Raw genomic sequence first — 15,726 nt, 5'->3', positions numbered from 1 at the left:
GTAAAGCATGAATTTTTATTTTGATAATTATAGTAATTTTTCTACACAACATGCTTCACCTAGTAGTGAAACACCAGCTCCAACCAACTATCCTTATAGTTTCAACCCATATGAACCATGTTCATATTGCTCCGATTCTTATCATAATTAGTGCTAGTAATTGTCCATCCTGAGGACAATTCTATAATTTTTCATATATGCAAATGAACACAAATTTTTCTAGCCCGGGGTTCGATTGAAATACCTCGGTACTGTTTATGATAGAAATATATGTTCTTCAAATATGCTGGGCCACATTCGTTATAAATTGTCAGTCTACGGTCTAGTTAGAAAAAAGAACATACGAATGATATATTTGGGTCTCATTATATGTTCAAAGTACGGCGTAAAAAATGGACAGCCAAAAATCATAACGTCTATATACGAATATAATACAGTTATTTTTTTTATAAAAAAAAAAATCAACAAAAATATTCCGTGTTGAAACATATGGTAAAATTATAGGTAAAACTTAATAGTGCATAGGCACAGCATTAACTATCAAAAATGATGATGCAATTAATAGCACGGTCATATTCAGTCAACAGATGCCTGCAAAATGAAGAGAGAGATAAGTAGAGACTTGTTGGAGTTGTCTGTAGGGAACTCTAGGATGCTTAAAGTGACCAAAGGGAATTGTCTAGCTCTAGAAAAGAAATGTAAGGCTGTATCTAAAATGGTGGTATCACCTCTCCTTGTGTTGAATGTCCAGTGTCCACTGATGGGGTACGGCCTGAAGAGTAATGCTTGTTGTAGTGTACAACACTAAGTACACAAAGCGTGTCAAGCAAATTTTTTTTTTTTTTAAATAAATAAATACAAAGGAGTTGTGTACAAAGTGTGTAAAGTTTGTATACAACAAGCATTACTCACGGCCTTAATTAGGTGTTGTGTTGGATTCTATGCTAACTTGCATCTTATGGCCTTAACGAGATTCTTCAATTGAAATACAGAACAGTTAGACTGAAACCATGAAGTGGTTATTTTCAATGCTACAATTTTAGTATCCTTTTAAGTAACCTTTATGCTAATTCAGTTGGTCAAGCTATTTGCATTTTTCCTCATGGTCGAGTCTTATCATCTGCTCTTTGTTCTGTTCCTTCGCGTTTACCTTTTTGGTTTGGCCAGGACTTGCAGTTCGAGCTTTATCACCATGTATCTTAGTTTTGTTATCTCTATTTAGATCAGCTGAGTGTATAAATGATCTATCAGTTGCCCTCTCCCTATTTCCATGTTTGACTTGTCGACCTAGTCAGGCATTGGAAATCTTCTTGACCACTCTGCCTTCTGTACTTATGGTGGTTTTCGCTTTGGAAGTCGTAGGAGCGCGTTAATTGATTGTGAGTGACCACTGTCATGCGGCATGCAGCATATTAGTCGCTTCGTCTGCCAAGCCACTTTGGCACATCTAGTCCATCCATTAGTTCTAGAACTCGACAATTAAGCTCTAAAGTTATAGATGACACATTAGAAGGGCAATTTCTCATTTCTCCATTATTTCCTCAATTTTTCTTCCATTTTCCCTTGTCTTCTTCTCTAGTACGTTGGCTCCTCTCTTCTTTATCTCTATTGGTTTTCTTATGGTGCGTTTGGTTTGTAAGATTATTCAATATTCGAACTGGGTTTTTATTCAAAAACTCATACCCAGATCCAAGTTGAATAAAACCCATGGGTCACTTGAATAAAGTTTGAATAGTTTGAATAAACTCATCATATATTTTTTATTATTATTTTTTACCATACCAATCATTATACACAACTTTTCATATAATCCAATCATTTCCAATCATTTTATACTATTATAAAACACTTTTTTAAAACCCATCATATATTTTTTATTATTATTTTTTACCATACCAATCATTATATACAACTTTTCATACAATCCAATCATTTCCAATCACTTTATATTATTATAAAACACTTTTTTCCAATCTTCCAAATTCAACACCCAAACATATATTCAAAAAAATCTAAATTATATTCAACATCCAAACACATTTTCATTGCCTTGAAATCCGTGATCAAATTCAGAATATTATTCATATTTGAAATATTCGATACCCAAACGCACCATAAGAGTTCTATTATAACACGTGAAAGGACTTGACAAGTGACAACAACAATACTAAAATAGAATGACAACTTTGACTCCAATTCTTATTAGGACTTCAATTAGGACTCTAAGACTTCCCTACCAGCCATGATGACTTCTTAGCAACTTCTTTGGATCATATAATCCTTCTTTGATTCTTCCTCTACATCTGTAGCTTCAATGGTCAAGTATTTAGGGTTAGGTTGTCGTTGCCTTGTAGACCTATGTGGCATTGGTGTGCCATCATAAACTCAGCTGCAACTTAAGAAACTCACCTTAAATTGATTTTTTAGACTTTTTTTTTTTTTTTTTTGGGGGGGGGGTGGGGGGGGGGGGGTGGATTGATCCTTCAGTATTCAAGTGATTTCAATTTAACCTGTAAGTTTTAAATTTTATTTAAATGACATATTTTTTACTTAAAGGAAGAGAGAAAGGTAGAAATTAGTGATAATTTAATGACAACAAAATTTGACATTTTTATTCATTTTCTATTCAATATAAGAAAGTTAATTAGGCATATTAAATGCACCGTTTATTTCACTTGAAAAACATGGACCGGTTCAGTTTTACTTAAATGACCGGTATTTTTTACTTAAATGACCGGTTCAATGCTTAAAATATGGGTTCATATTACATGTCATAATTTTAGGCTAACTTTAAGTTGAAACTCGGTTTATTTAAAGAACTGTTTATTTAATGACAACAAAATTTAATGTTTCTATTAATTTTCTATTCAATATAAGAGAGTTAATTAAGCATATTAAATGCACCGTTTATTTTAATTGAAATACATGGATCGGTTTAATTTTACTTAAATGACCGGTTTAATGGGTTAACGTCATATGTCATAATTTTATGCTAACTTTAAGTTGGAACTCAACTTATATATATAGTCAACGTGTTGTCTAGTCTCATATATTAATTAAATAATTAAATTTATCATTTCTTATTGATTTAAGTTTTTAATATAACTAATAATTTAACTAATATCCAATATTTCCAACAAACCTCCATTTTTGTGAGCAAATATTTTTCAAATGAGCTGGAAGAAAATGGGATCTAAAATTCTAAACAGGCGTAATAAACTTCTTTCTTTTTCTCATTTGAAAAAAAAAAATCAATCTCAGTCACCAAAGCAGCGAGGTAGGGACAGTTGCAACGAAAGTTGGTGGAAGGAGGGACCAAGTGCCAGTATACGCCATCTCTTTGAATAAAAAGGAAAGCGAGAAGGATAAGTATGAGGTCCTTCGGAAAAGCGAGAAAGTTAAGTTTGAGGTCGGAAATCGAGAAGGATAAGTTTGAGGTCCTCGGCCACCCCTTTTTTTTTCTTTTTTTTTTTTTTTTTTAACGAATTTAGTCTGTAAATTAAAAGAAAGGGAAAATAGGATATCCTCTATCCAAAACTCTAGTCTTTTTCTTTCTATTAAAATCACTTTTGATATGTGGAAAAAGGTGCATGTAGGGTACAAATTCTTTATCATTAATGCTTCGTTTGTTTCGATGTAAAATTGTCTCCGTTTGTTTCGACGTAAAATGGTTTCCGTTGTAAAATGATTTTAGGAAAGTAATTTTTCTAGAAAATATTTTTCGCTGAAAGCATTTTCTGGTGTTTGGCGCGTACGGAAAATCACAAATTTTTTTCAATGTTTTTATTCAATCATATTAACCTATAAAAATCAATTTTTATTCCAAACATATAAATATTAATGTAAAATAATATAAAAATTACCGAAGACAAGATTCCGTTACTGACCGACAGGATTCCGGCCACTTTTACCGGATTCCGCCATCCAAGATGAAGGCCAGAATCCGAACAGTTTCGTCGAAATCTAGGTTGGCCGGATTCCGGCGAAAGTGGCTGGATTCCGGCATAGAATAGCCAGACTCTGGCATACAGGCTGGAATCTGCCAGAACCGCCGAAATCCGGCCGTTCTGGCCAGATGGTCGGAATACGGTCCCCGGAATCCGGACTGACCGGATTCCAGCGACATAGATCGGACGTTGTCGGATTTCGGTACCGGCAAGATTTCGGTGATGGTCGATTGCTTGAAGTGAAGGTCGACTGTGTCGTTTAATAAGAGTCGAATGCGTCTAGTGTCTTCGGAAAATGATTTACGCTTTTAAAAAGCGTAAATCATTTTCTGAAAATTTACTAAGGGTTTTCGGTCAAACAGAAATCATTTTCTCGTTGACTATTATTTTCGCCCCTACCAAATACCAGAAAATGTCGAAATCATTTTCCAAAAATCATTTTACGCCGAAACAAACGGAGCATAAGTTGAAGAAGCCTATGGACGTTATATCGGCTTGTGCAATTAAGGCAACTTTAATATTGTGTCCAATTTTTGTTTTTCAAGATCAATTTCACTTTTAACTCTTGATCTTTCGTTACTTTAGAAAAAATGTATCCAAATTTTAAAAAGTCAAAATAGCAGCCTATGGAGAGGGCCATGATAGAAATGGACGGAGGGCTCCGATCAATCAACGTCAGCTAAATTGGTGGGGTTGATTGATATATGATCATAAATGGAATGCACTAAAAGCCACCTACAAGGGCCACCGAAGAATTGTTCAAAAGATATGGACGATACATCGGCTTATGCAATTATGGCAATTTTAATATCGTGTCCAATTTTTTTTCAAGAAAAATTTTACTTGTAGTTCTTGATCTTTCTTTACTTAAAATAAAAAAAAATAAAAAAACCAAAAAAAAAAAAAAGTACTATTACCAACGTTCTAACTTCTTTTACGCTCATTTTTCTACACAAGACCGATTCATGAAATGTAAGTGTAAATCTGCTGACTAGGAATGCTCAGACAACACGGGTTTTACATTTTAGAAAGTGGAAATTAATAATTTTCTCCCTTTTGACAATGACGTGTGGAAAATCAAATAGGAAAGCTCATGAGAAATTGCAGCCTGGTCGAACTCTCTAAACCCAAAAAGAACACCATACTTATGCAAATTGAGCAATCTGTGCTGCCTGATACAAATATGAGCAGTAGAATTTCCCTGCTGTTTTTGTTCTGCCTTGGTTTGCAGTTCACCTATGCTACCGTCACTGATACTATCCGACAAGGAGAATCACTGAACACATCGGACTACATTCAATCTGCCAACGGAATGTACAAACTTGGTTTCTTTTATCAAGAAAACTGGACAAAGTATCACGTGGGAATATGGTTCTCTTATGCTTCTGACCGCAACGTGGTTTGGGTTGCAAACAGGGAGCACCCATTCCCAAACTCCTCTGCCGTTCTTACCTTCAACCCGGATGGGAATCTTGCAATATCCGATGGCAGAATGTTGCACCTTCTGACTAACGCTTCAGGTGGCAATAACAATACCTATGCCAGGCTATTAGATACAGGTAATCTTATACTGACAAATACGGCCTCAGATTTTTTGTGGCAAAGCTTTGACCATCCTACTGATACTCTTTTGCCCGGAATGAAGATTAAAGATGATAAGACAGGATGGTCATTAACATCATGGAGAAGCAATGAAGACCCTGCTCCTGGTCTTTTCTCTCTGCATCTGGGTTCTCGGAAAGAACTAATCTTAATGAAGGGGTCTGAACCATACTGGACTACTCCACTCATCGGTCAGCTAGCTGATATGTTCGACATTTATGGGGACTACATATCTTACACTACTAGTAATAATTATCCTTCTGAATTTAGAAGAGTGTCGTTGAGTGTAAACGGGGAGCTTCGACTGCAGAGGTGGTCAAACAGTTTCCAATCTTCTTTAAATTTGTCCGGATCATTAAGGTGTGGGGCTTATGCTTTCTGCGGTGAATTCAGCATATGCAGTGAGACAGCCGCTAAGCCATGCGACTGTTTGCCAGCATTCAAACCCAATACTACTCAAGGATGCAAGAGAAAAACAGATTTTCCGTGCAGCGATGTTGTTCAGAAACCTGGGTTTCTTCCCATGTCTAAAGTTTTTTTGCCCAGTAATCCCCAGCCGTTGCAGTTCGTTGGCAATGCTTCAGAGTGCGGATCAGCTTGCTTGATAAACTGCAATTGTACCGGTTATGCTTATGATCAAGAGCATCGCTGCCTGGTATGGGAAGGTCCTCTGTTAAATATGAAACAATTCTCAGAAGATAATACATATAAACAAGACTTCTATCTGAAACTTGCTCGTCCGGACTTGATTCTCCAAGGTTTTTTTTAGTTATTTTGGTGACTATTATTGCTGTTCTGATGTTTTCTTCCTCTAATTAACAAGTTCTGTGACTGAAATATTTTTGAAGAGTTACCTCTAGGCATTGCCAATCTATATATCAATGTCTATATTATTTATTCATCTGATTTCCTTTTGCAGGCACAAACTCAACGAATGCAACTGTAACAGATACAGGATTTAAGAATTTGAAGGATATATGGAAAATTGTCTTTCCGATTGCATCTATCGCAGTGGTTGTTACATTGGGCCTTTGTGTTTATTATGTGATCAGGAGAAAACAGAGAAGGAAGGGTGAGTAAAGAATGGTTCACAACGTTATTTTAGCAATCTAAATTTATATTCTTAAACATGTGTTGTTCACCATTCAGGGGAGGATTTGTTACTGTTAGATTTGGGCATGACCCTAAAGGCTAATAATTCGGAGCATGGAGAAGTCCAAATGCCCTTATTCAGTTTTGCAAGTGTTTCTGCTGCAACTAATAATTTCTCATCTGCAAATAAGCTCGGAGAGGGTGGTTTTGGACCTGTTTACAAGGTATGATTCATTGTCCCTAAATGCAATGCTTTGGATATAGAATGCAAGTTAACAAGCACAAAAGGGCACGTCCCACTTTTGTTGATGTGTATGTTGTGAGGCCACTCAGTATACCTATTCAGATAAAGTTTTATTATGATAAAATTTTGCTTGGTATATGTTAGTTTTATATGTAATTGGATGCTTAATAGATATTTGTCAATCAGTTAATAGTTAATGTTGAGTATACATGTGCGAGTCTAAAAATATTGAGACCCGCTTTCGAAAGGTATCACAAGTTAATTAAGTGGTTAATATAACATAATTGTGTCCAAATTCATATGATTAAACTTTTAGGTTGAGTGATATCCCAACATGATATATTATAATCTCACTAAAGACTCCTAAGGTGTCAATGCATTGATTTTTCTATGTCCAAATCCAGAATGTCGGTCTCTAATCTTGGCTCAAGGACCAGAGATTCTACAACAACAAAATGTTTTCATTTGATTCCCTAAAAGGGTTTAGCCTTTATCATTGGCAATGGATTTATTATTAATGTAGCTTACTATTTTATTTTTTTCATGTATTTTTCACAACAAATTTTTTTAGGGAATATTACTCAAAGGGGACGAGGTAGCTGTAAAAAGGCTTTCAAAAAGCTCTAGGCAAGGTTGGGAGGAGCTAAAAAATGAAGCAATGCTCATAGCCAAGCTCCAACACAAGAATCTTGTTAGACTTTTGGGCTGCTGCATTGAACAAGATGAAAAGATACTAGTTTATGAGTATATGCCCAATAAAAGCTTGGATTTCTTCCTTTTTGGTTTGTAATATCACACATTTTGATATATATATATATATGGGACTCTCTTTTTTATGTTTCTTTGCGTGTGGCTCACTAATTGTCAATTTACTTATATATGTTAAGCAGATCAAGAGAAGCGCATGATATTAGATTGGAGGACTCGTGTTGGAGTCATTGAAGGAATTGCTCAAGGACTTCTTTATCTTCATGAGTATTCTAGGATAAGGATTATTCATAGGGACTTGAAGCCTAGCAATATCTTGTTGGACAACGATATGAATTCCAAGATATCAGATTTCGGGATGGCAAGAATATTTGGAGGAAATGAGTCACAAGCAAATACAAATAGAATTGTTGGCACTTAGTAAGTAATATAAAGGGAATTTCTGAATTATAAAAATCATCATAAAACATGCAATTACTAATATTTTTAACTTGATGATGGTGTACAGTGGCTATATGTCTCCTGAATATGCTTTGGAAGGTCTCTTTTCAATTAAATCCGATGTCTACAGTTTTGGCGTCTTGTTATTAGAGATTGTGAGTGGTAGGAAGAATACTGGTTTTTATCAAACTGACTGCTTCCATCTTATTGGATATGTGAGTATTTTATTTGCATCTTTTGTTGTAGAAATTGAAAACACTTACGTTGATTCATAGTTATGAGTAGTTGAATATTCATCGTTATTAAAACAAAATTAATCCTCTATTTTTGAAATTTTAGTACACTAAGTAGAGTATAAAATGACTATGGGTCTCAAAAGTTTAAACTAATAAAAAATTATGTATTTAATCATTAACCATCATTCTAACATCCTCCAACTTTCCTCTTTTTTTTTTTTTGGATTTTAAGGCATGGGAATTATGGACAAGTGATAGGGGATCAGACTTGGTGGATCCACTACTTGATGATATATCCTCTATGCAGATGGTATTGAGATATCTTAACATAGCTCTCCTTTGTCTTCAAGAAAGTGCAGAGGATAGACCTACCATGTCTGACATTGTCGTCATGCTTAACAATGAAAGTGGAGTTCTACCTTATCCCAAGGAGCCTGCTTTTTTGAATATGAGAAATATGTCGAAGGCAAACCCAACTAATAGCAACAAGATAGAAATTAGTTATGTGAGTGGTGGAATAGTTTCAACTATGGAAGGCCGGTAACATTTGAAAGTCTAGCCATAAGTGTTCATATTCTCCGAGTAAATTGTTAGAACACATTCAATCTTTTTGCCTATGGTCTATAACATTATTCAATTGTGTATTGAATCTTTGGATCTTTAGCCATATAATATGGAATTATAGTTTTTGAGATGTATCATGAAATTTACTTATTGTAAATCTTTTGCACCTTGATAAGCATGGACAAAACCAAGGGGCTAGAGGAAAACATTCCCTTTTATTTTATTTTATTTTATTTTATTTTTATTTTGATTTAAAGTGGCTAACATGTAAAGTCGCTTAAAATATGTCATATTAGCTGATATGAAACTGGTGTGATATGAAAAATTGAATTTGACTTCAAATATAAAGTGTGTGCATAAGTGTCAACAAAAATTAAGGCACAACGGAAAGTAAATGACACACAGATTTTGTTGACGAAGTGGAAAATTCAGTTAAGAGAAAAACCACTCCGGGGCAGCCAAACCCAGGAATTCCATTATTCAGAAGACAAAGCTAGATACAAGACAGTAACACTCACATATACCCGATGCAGTGGTCGTATCTTGATCTCTGACGTGTAACCCAACACGAACGCTTCCCAACCAGGTTCACCTACCTGAAGGGGTCTTCAATGAAACTCCTTACCTTAGAGCCGACCTCTAAGATAGACTTCAACTTGTAGCGCAGCACACTTGAAAAACAGCTTCAGAGGAGATATCACGTCTCTGAGCTCTAATGGAATTCACACCGAATTCTTGCAGCTTTAAGTGCCCAAGGACCCCTATTTAAAGTATGGGGGTCAGAATGAGCGTCAGGCAAAATTTGCCTTGGAGCCGTCTGGATGGACAACTGTGCGACAGGATATTTTCGGAATTTCCGAGGAGAAATCTTTCCTGTATAACAACATCGTCCGGATGGGATGGCTCGATCGTCCGGACGGTCGCACATCCGCCGCAAGTTATTTCCATATCAGGCTTGGCACATCCGGAACATGGGGCAGGAGCGTTCGGATGGCTAAACTTTAGCACGCAATTTCCATATATGATTTGCGTGCGTCCGGACCAAGAGGAGCAAACGTCCGGACGGTTGAAGTCGAATTGTCAGTTACCATATACGATGCACCATCGTCCGGACCACAGCTGTCAGGCGTTCGGACGGTCAAATTCAAACTGCGATTCTTGCCTTATGGACACACGCGTCCGGACGGGATACCACATCGTCCGGACGGTCGATTGATCTTCCCTTCCTTGGAACTTGGAAAGAATCAGTGACTGATCGAGTGCTTGATGGGCGTTCGGACTTGCTGCTGAAATGTCTAGACGGAGCAAGCTGGAACAGAAACTTCTCGATACAGTGGAATGTCCGGACGGAAGAGGCACGTCATCCGGACGTATGATGCTGGACTGTCTGGCGTCTGGATGGGATGACACATCGTCCGGACGGATGGAGCAGTAGACAGATGAGCGTCCGGACGGGATGACACATCGTTCGGACCATTGACAGGGAACTTGAATTTCTTCGAATCTTGACATCACTCTGAAAGTGGAATCCCTATTTACAGCATCTTTTACACATAAGTGATTTTGTCCAAACACAAAATAAGGCCAAAATACTAACAAACTCCCCCTTTGGCCATTCTGGGACAAAAATCACTTGACCGGTTTGGAAATACATTCCCGGTCCAAAAAATAAAAATTACTCCCCCTTTTTGTCACAAAGGGACAAAGGGTAAACAGAGTAATAAAAACAACCAACTGAAAAAAAAAATTACTCCCCCTAACGATCTCAGAAGGATCCGGGAAACAGAGTAATAAATATTCAAGAGTTATAATAAATACCAAATTGTCTCAAAATAAAAAGATAAAAAAAAAAAATCAACAAAACAAAGCAACAAGAGGGAATCAAACATCCTCTGCCATAGGTGTAGTTCTGGGAGCCCGACGTCTCCGGGGAGTATCATCATCATTACTGCTGTTTGGATGATGGACTTGGAGACACTCCTGAAGGTCCAAGTGGGTCTGCTCCACCCTCTTGCTAATGGGCCGCATCTCCAGCTGCATAGAGGACATTGACTGCTGCATGGTGGACATCGTCACCTGCATGTTGCTCATCCCTCCCTGTAGAGCAGCAAGAGCCTCCATGATATGAGAAATATTGAACTCTGGCTCAGACGGCGGGACTGTGTGAGAGGATGAAGCCACGTCTGGAAAAGCAACTGGCATGGCAGTTGGCATATCCTCATCAGAATCCTCTCGCCTCAACTGTACATTAGACTTCATCAAGGTCTGTTTGCTGAGAGGCTGCTGCAACTTCATTCTAGGCTCTCTATTGGCATTAATGCTGGACTGAAGGATGATTTGAGTGAGGAGGCAGCCAAAAGGAAGTCCAGCATTATTCTCATCACGGGCCTCTAGCATGACCCCCAAAATATGCTTGCAGAGGCAGAATGGCAAGCGGAGGTGGATAGCATAGACAAACTGGGCCTTCTTCAGTATCAAATCACTACGCTTGGTAACTGGCCACAGATTGTGCTGTACTATTTTGGCTAGCATGCGATGTGCGGGAGCCAGAGCGCCAATCTTGATAGATGTAGGACGATCCTCACCCTGTGGGGCTATATGAAAGAACTCACGAAGCTCATCCATGGATGGAGGAAGCACCACCTCGTTGTACGGTCTGGCAGGCAGATTGAGAACAGGGACCCCAATAACTTGATTGATGATCTGAGGATCAACAGTAATGAAGTCGCCATCAATAGTGGACTGGAGAACCGTCCCACGCTCATCATCCTGCGCCACCTCCAAGTTGGCATAGAAAAGTTGGACAAGCCTGGTGAGAACAACACAGGCGTAGGTGTAGAGATAAGTCCACTTATATTGCTGGATAGTCTCATAGATACTATTCAGCGGAGGCACCATAATGTCTGCACAAATCACCTTCTGCTCAGCAATGACAGACCGGTCCATGATCCTGGCTTGGCTCTCGTTCACCTCAGCTTCTGTCCTCTGACGGACCCAGCGCTGTGAACTGATGTCAGACATGATTCTGCACGAAGGAAACCAACAAGAACATTCCAAAAAGAATCCAAAAATAATCTTGTTAGGTTAATGAAAATTAGGCAGAATAACAGCTATTGACAGTACCGTAGCAAAATAAGAGCAGATACTAGTCCAAAAAGCATTATCAAGAATAATCCTTACATGACAGATCTAAGCCCCAAATATTCACAAGAAAACAACATTCTAACAAAGAAAAATTGCAGAGAAAAAGTTAAACGAAATACATACCTGGAATGTGAAATAATGAGCAAAAAGACACAGGCTACAAATAGATCAAAACAAAACTCACATACTTTACTCTAAAGCAACCAAAAAGAGAGATTTTGTGGGGTAAGGGAGAGAATGTGGCGATCTGGGCAGTATATAGCCGCTGTGGGGTTCCCGTCCGGACGGTGAAATGAAGACGTCCGGACGTTTTCTGCCTCAGAAAGGAGTGGACAGGTTGCGCGCGTTCGGACGATATAAAAGAACCTGTCCGGACAATGAAGCCAGCGCATGTCCCGACGTAAGACAGGAATCATCCGGACGACAATGCTCCAGCTCGGTCCGGACTTCCAAAAACTGAACAGTCCGAACGGCTGAACCCTACTCGTCCGAACTCCTAGGAAGACCGTCCGGACGCTTTACACTGAAACAACAGAAAAACTGAGAAAAATTTACACAGATTAAATTTTCTCAAGATAGAGTCAGAATATGCATGCATAATCAACTGATAACACAATCAGATAGCATTTCAGAAATAAAACACAAATATAACAGGAAGTTGAGATTTCAATTAGCACAAATAATTTTTCTTGATTATATAAAAATCAAAATAAGCAACTCAACTCAAGCAATGCGTGTGTGTGTGTGGAGACTCCTTTCCTACAAGGTAAGACTTTTCAAGACATGACAAAATGCAACTAGATTTTCTGGACGTGAGAGAAAATCAAAGACAGATTAGTCAAAAGTCAAACCTTATAGCTTGCTAGGGCCTAGACACCCTCATCTGATACACTCCCCCTGAGAAACAGCACATATAATTTTTACTTGCTCATAGAGGGCAAGGTAAGTTTTAAGCACATAAGAAATGATTACAATTTTAAAGCACATAACTTTTTATGAATTATTGCTTGAATCTTATGATACTGCAAGCTGTAGGGAGTGCCAGAATTTATAGGCGCTAGGTTCAACTAGCCTGTGGTCAATTTGACCATCTCATCAAGGACTTCTTCTCTTATCCAAAATTTCCAAAGACAAAGAGTCAGAGAAGGAAAGATGTACCTTGAGGGAAGCCCGGGATAGTGCACTTTTTCATCGCATGAGGAAAGAAGCTATCCTAATTTTTGCATAAGCAGAAAAAAAAAAAAAAACACTTGACTAGAATAGTCAGAACTTCTCAATTATATCTAGGCATATTTTATTAATGCAAACCGAATTGAGATATTAGGCAAGAATGCATGCAATATCTAATAGAAATAAAATCCTGCAAATTCTCCCAATTTTTTTTTTTATTTTATTTTTTTAATAAAGCAAACCAACACACAGCAAGCAATATGAAAAAAAAAAAAAAAAAAAATCATCAGATGCTATGGTAAGATCAAACTTGTGTGTGCTCAATGATGCCATTACAGAAAAATAGTCGCTCGACCTGCTTTTTCTGTCTTCCCCACAAATACCTGCAAAGTTTTCTCAAGAAAACACACAAGGGGGCAAAAACAACTTGTTCCTAGATTGCATATAACAAATAAATGTGCAATCAAACTTGATGCCATAGGATTAGGAACAGAATCCTAGGCATGAACACCCGAGTCAGCTAGGTGCGCCTGTTCCCCCTCCTGGGGTGACTGTCCTTCTTAGCCTAAGTCTGGCTTCCGGTGGGCGATTGCTGACAAGACTGCATCATCCACTTCATCATGTTTTGCATCCAGACAGGGGGCTCATCGATGTACTGCTCTTGAGGCCTTCTCAATTGCCTGGGTTTGCTCTTGTAAATGCCACTCTGATTGGCTGGTACAAACCGCTGTTGAGACTGCTGACACTGAGGAGCATAAGACCAAGGGGCTTGGAACTGATGTCTTGGTGCTTGTCCCCACGGTGCTTGATAGGGTGCCTGATGCCAAGGAGTCTGATGCTGAGCTGCAGGTACAGTGCCATATTGAGCTTGTCTAGGCACTTCTTTCTTGGCCTTGGCTTTTTGTGCTTCCAAGAGGGAGCACTGAGGCCGTATATGTCCACTGAGACCTCAGTGATGACAAATAGGAGGTCTTCTGATGGAATGAGGCTGCTGAGTGCCTGGAACATCATCAGTGACCTTTTCCTTCTGTTTCTCTTCAATAGCTGGAGGCAGCTTTGGGACTGTAGGTGGCACAAACACAGTCTTTGAGGAAGAAGGGATATCAGAAGAGGAAGCTACATACCTGAGACCAGTCTTGTCATATGGGCTCTTCTGGATGGACAGTATACAAGTCAACTTCTCATCAGTGACTTTCTCTAGTTGGAGCTGTGTCTCAAGTAGCTTTTCTTCAAGTTCCTGTATCTTGAGCAGCAATGAACTCTTCTCAGTATGCAGATTGTTCAGATCATTAATATGCTGGTTTCGGCCTTCCCTCATCTTCTCAAACTCCTTGTAGAGAGTTTTGTATGCTTCCTTGAGCTCTACCTCATTCTCACTATGCTCTGAATAGTATGAGTCTTCTTCTTCAACAAAAGTGGCCATAAAGGCCAGAAATTTGTCAAACTCTGGAGCATCTTCTTGAGACTCATCACTGAGAGTCACATTGTATGCCTTTCCCTTGCCCTTCTTGAGATTCCCGCAATCGGCCCGGATATGCCCATAGCCTGAGCATTCAAAGCATCGGGGTCCTCTGGGATCTTTCTTCTCTTCATCCTCTGGTTCAGCTTCTTTGAGAGGTTTCTTGGCTTTTTCAGAAAACTTCTTCTTAAACCGATCATCTTTCATTAGTCTTCTGAAATTTTTGGCAAGCATTGCCACAGCTTTTTCTTCATCTTCAGAGGAGGCTTCTACCTTCATCTTGGAAGCCTTGAGAGCAATGGTCTTCAACTTCTTGACTGGGGGCAAGGATAGCTCATAAATTTGAAGAGATCTTACCAGCTCTTCAATCTTCATTTCATCAAGATCTTTGCTTTCTTCAATCGTTGTTACTTTAATCCTGAAACGCTCAGGCAAAGATTTGAGAATTTTTCGGATGAGTTTTACATCCAAAATAGGTTTCCCAAGACTCACCATGGAGTTTCTTAGGTCACTAATTTTGGAGTAAAACTCTCCAAAGGTCTCTTCCTCTAACATCTTAATCTCTTCAAATTTTGAAATCAACATTTGAAGTTTGGCAGATTTCACAAGTTTAGTGCCTTCATATGTTGTTTCCAAAATTTGCCATGCTTCTTTGGTTGATTCGCAATTTGAAATTTTGGCGAATTCAGATGGAGAAAGTGCTTGGCATAGAGCATGGAGGGCTTTGTCATTGGAAAGTCGGGCGTTTTTCAAAGGAGCTGTCTCGAGGGTTGTATCCTTTGGTTTGGTCCAACCAGATTCAACAATACTCCAACAGTCAATAGATTTTAAAAAGAATCTCATCCGAGCTTTCCAATAGCCATAGTTCGAGCCATCAAAGGCAGGAACAGAGTTAAGAGTTTGAGACATATTTAACACAATAGAAGTCAAAATATAAAAACACTCAAGAAATTAATCTTCTCAGAGTGTATCAAGCTCTGATACCAATTGAAAAATTGAATTTGACTTCAAATATAAAGTTTGTGCATAAGTGTCAACAAAAATTAAGGCACAGCGGAAAGTAAATGACACACAGATTTTGTTGACGAAGTGAAAAACTCAGTTAAGAGAAAAACCACT

At 38.3% G+C, this 15,726-nt stretch overlaps 1 protein-coding gene across 1 annotated transcript; it reads left to right on the top strand.

Annotated features, from left to right (window-relative positions):
• Window positions 1–5,049: 5,049 nt before the first annotated feature.
• On the top strand, window positions 5,050–8,966 carry LOC133874528 (G-type lectin S-receptor-like serine/threonine-protein kinase B120). Its single transcript, XM_062312369.1, has 7 exons — window positions 5,050–6,307; window positions 6,469–6,621; window positions 6,699–6,865; window positions 7,457–7,667; window positions 7,776–8,013; window positions 8,102–8,249; window positions 8,503–8,966. Exons 1-7 carry the CDS (start codon window positions 5,095–5,097, stop codon window positions 8,812–8,814), a joined length of 2,442 nt encoding a protein of 813 aa, XP_062168353.1. The 5' UTR covers window positions 5,050–5,094; the 3' UTR covers window positions 8,815–8,966.
• The last annotated feature ends 6,760 nt before the right edge of the window (window positions 8,967–15,726 follow it).

Source organism: Alnus glutinosa, chromosome 8 (genome assembly GCF_958979055.1).
Source record: "Alnus glutinosa chromosome 8, dhAlnGlut1.1, whole genome shotgun sequence".
Taxonomy (NCBI): Eukaryota; Viridiplantae; Streptophyta; class Magnoliopsida; order Fagales; family Betulaceae; genus Alnus; species Alnus glutinosa.
Note: the sequence above shows the minus strand (reverse complement) of the source record. Positions and strands in the feature narration are given on the sequence as shown.

Excerpts from the sequence above, each read along its gene's own strand:
- LOC133874528 (XM_062312369.1), top strand. The coding sequence starts at position 5,095 with ATGCAAATTGAGCAATCTGTGCTGCCTGATACAAATATGAGCAGTAGA. Across the intron at positions 6,308-6,468 it reads TCCGGACTTGATTCTCCAAG|GCACAAACTCAACGAATGCA; the intron begins GTTTTTTTTAGT and ends TTCCTTTTGCAG. Across the intron at positions 8,014-8,101 it reads AATAGAATTGTTGGCACTTA|TGGCTATATGTCTCCTGAAT; the intron begins GTAAGTAATATA and ends GATGGTGTACAG.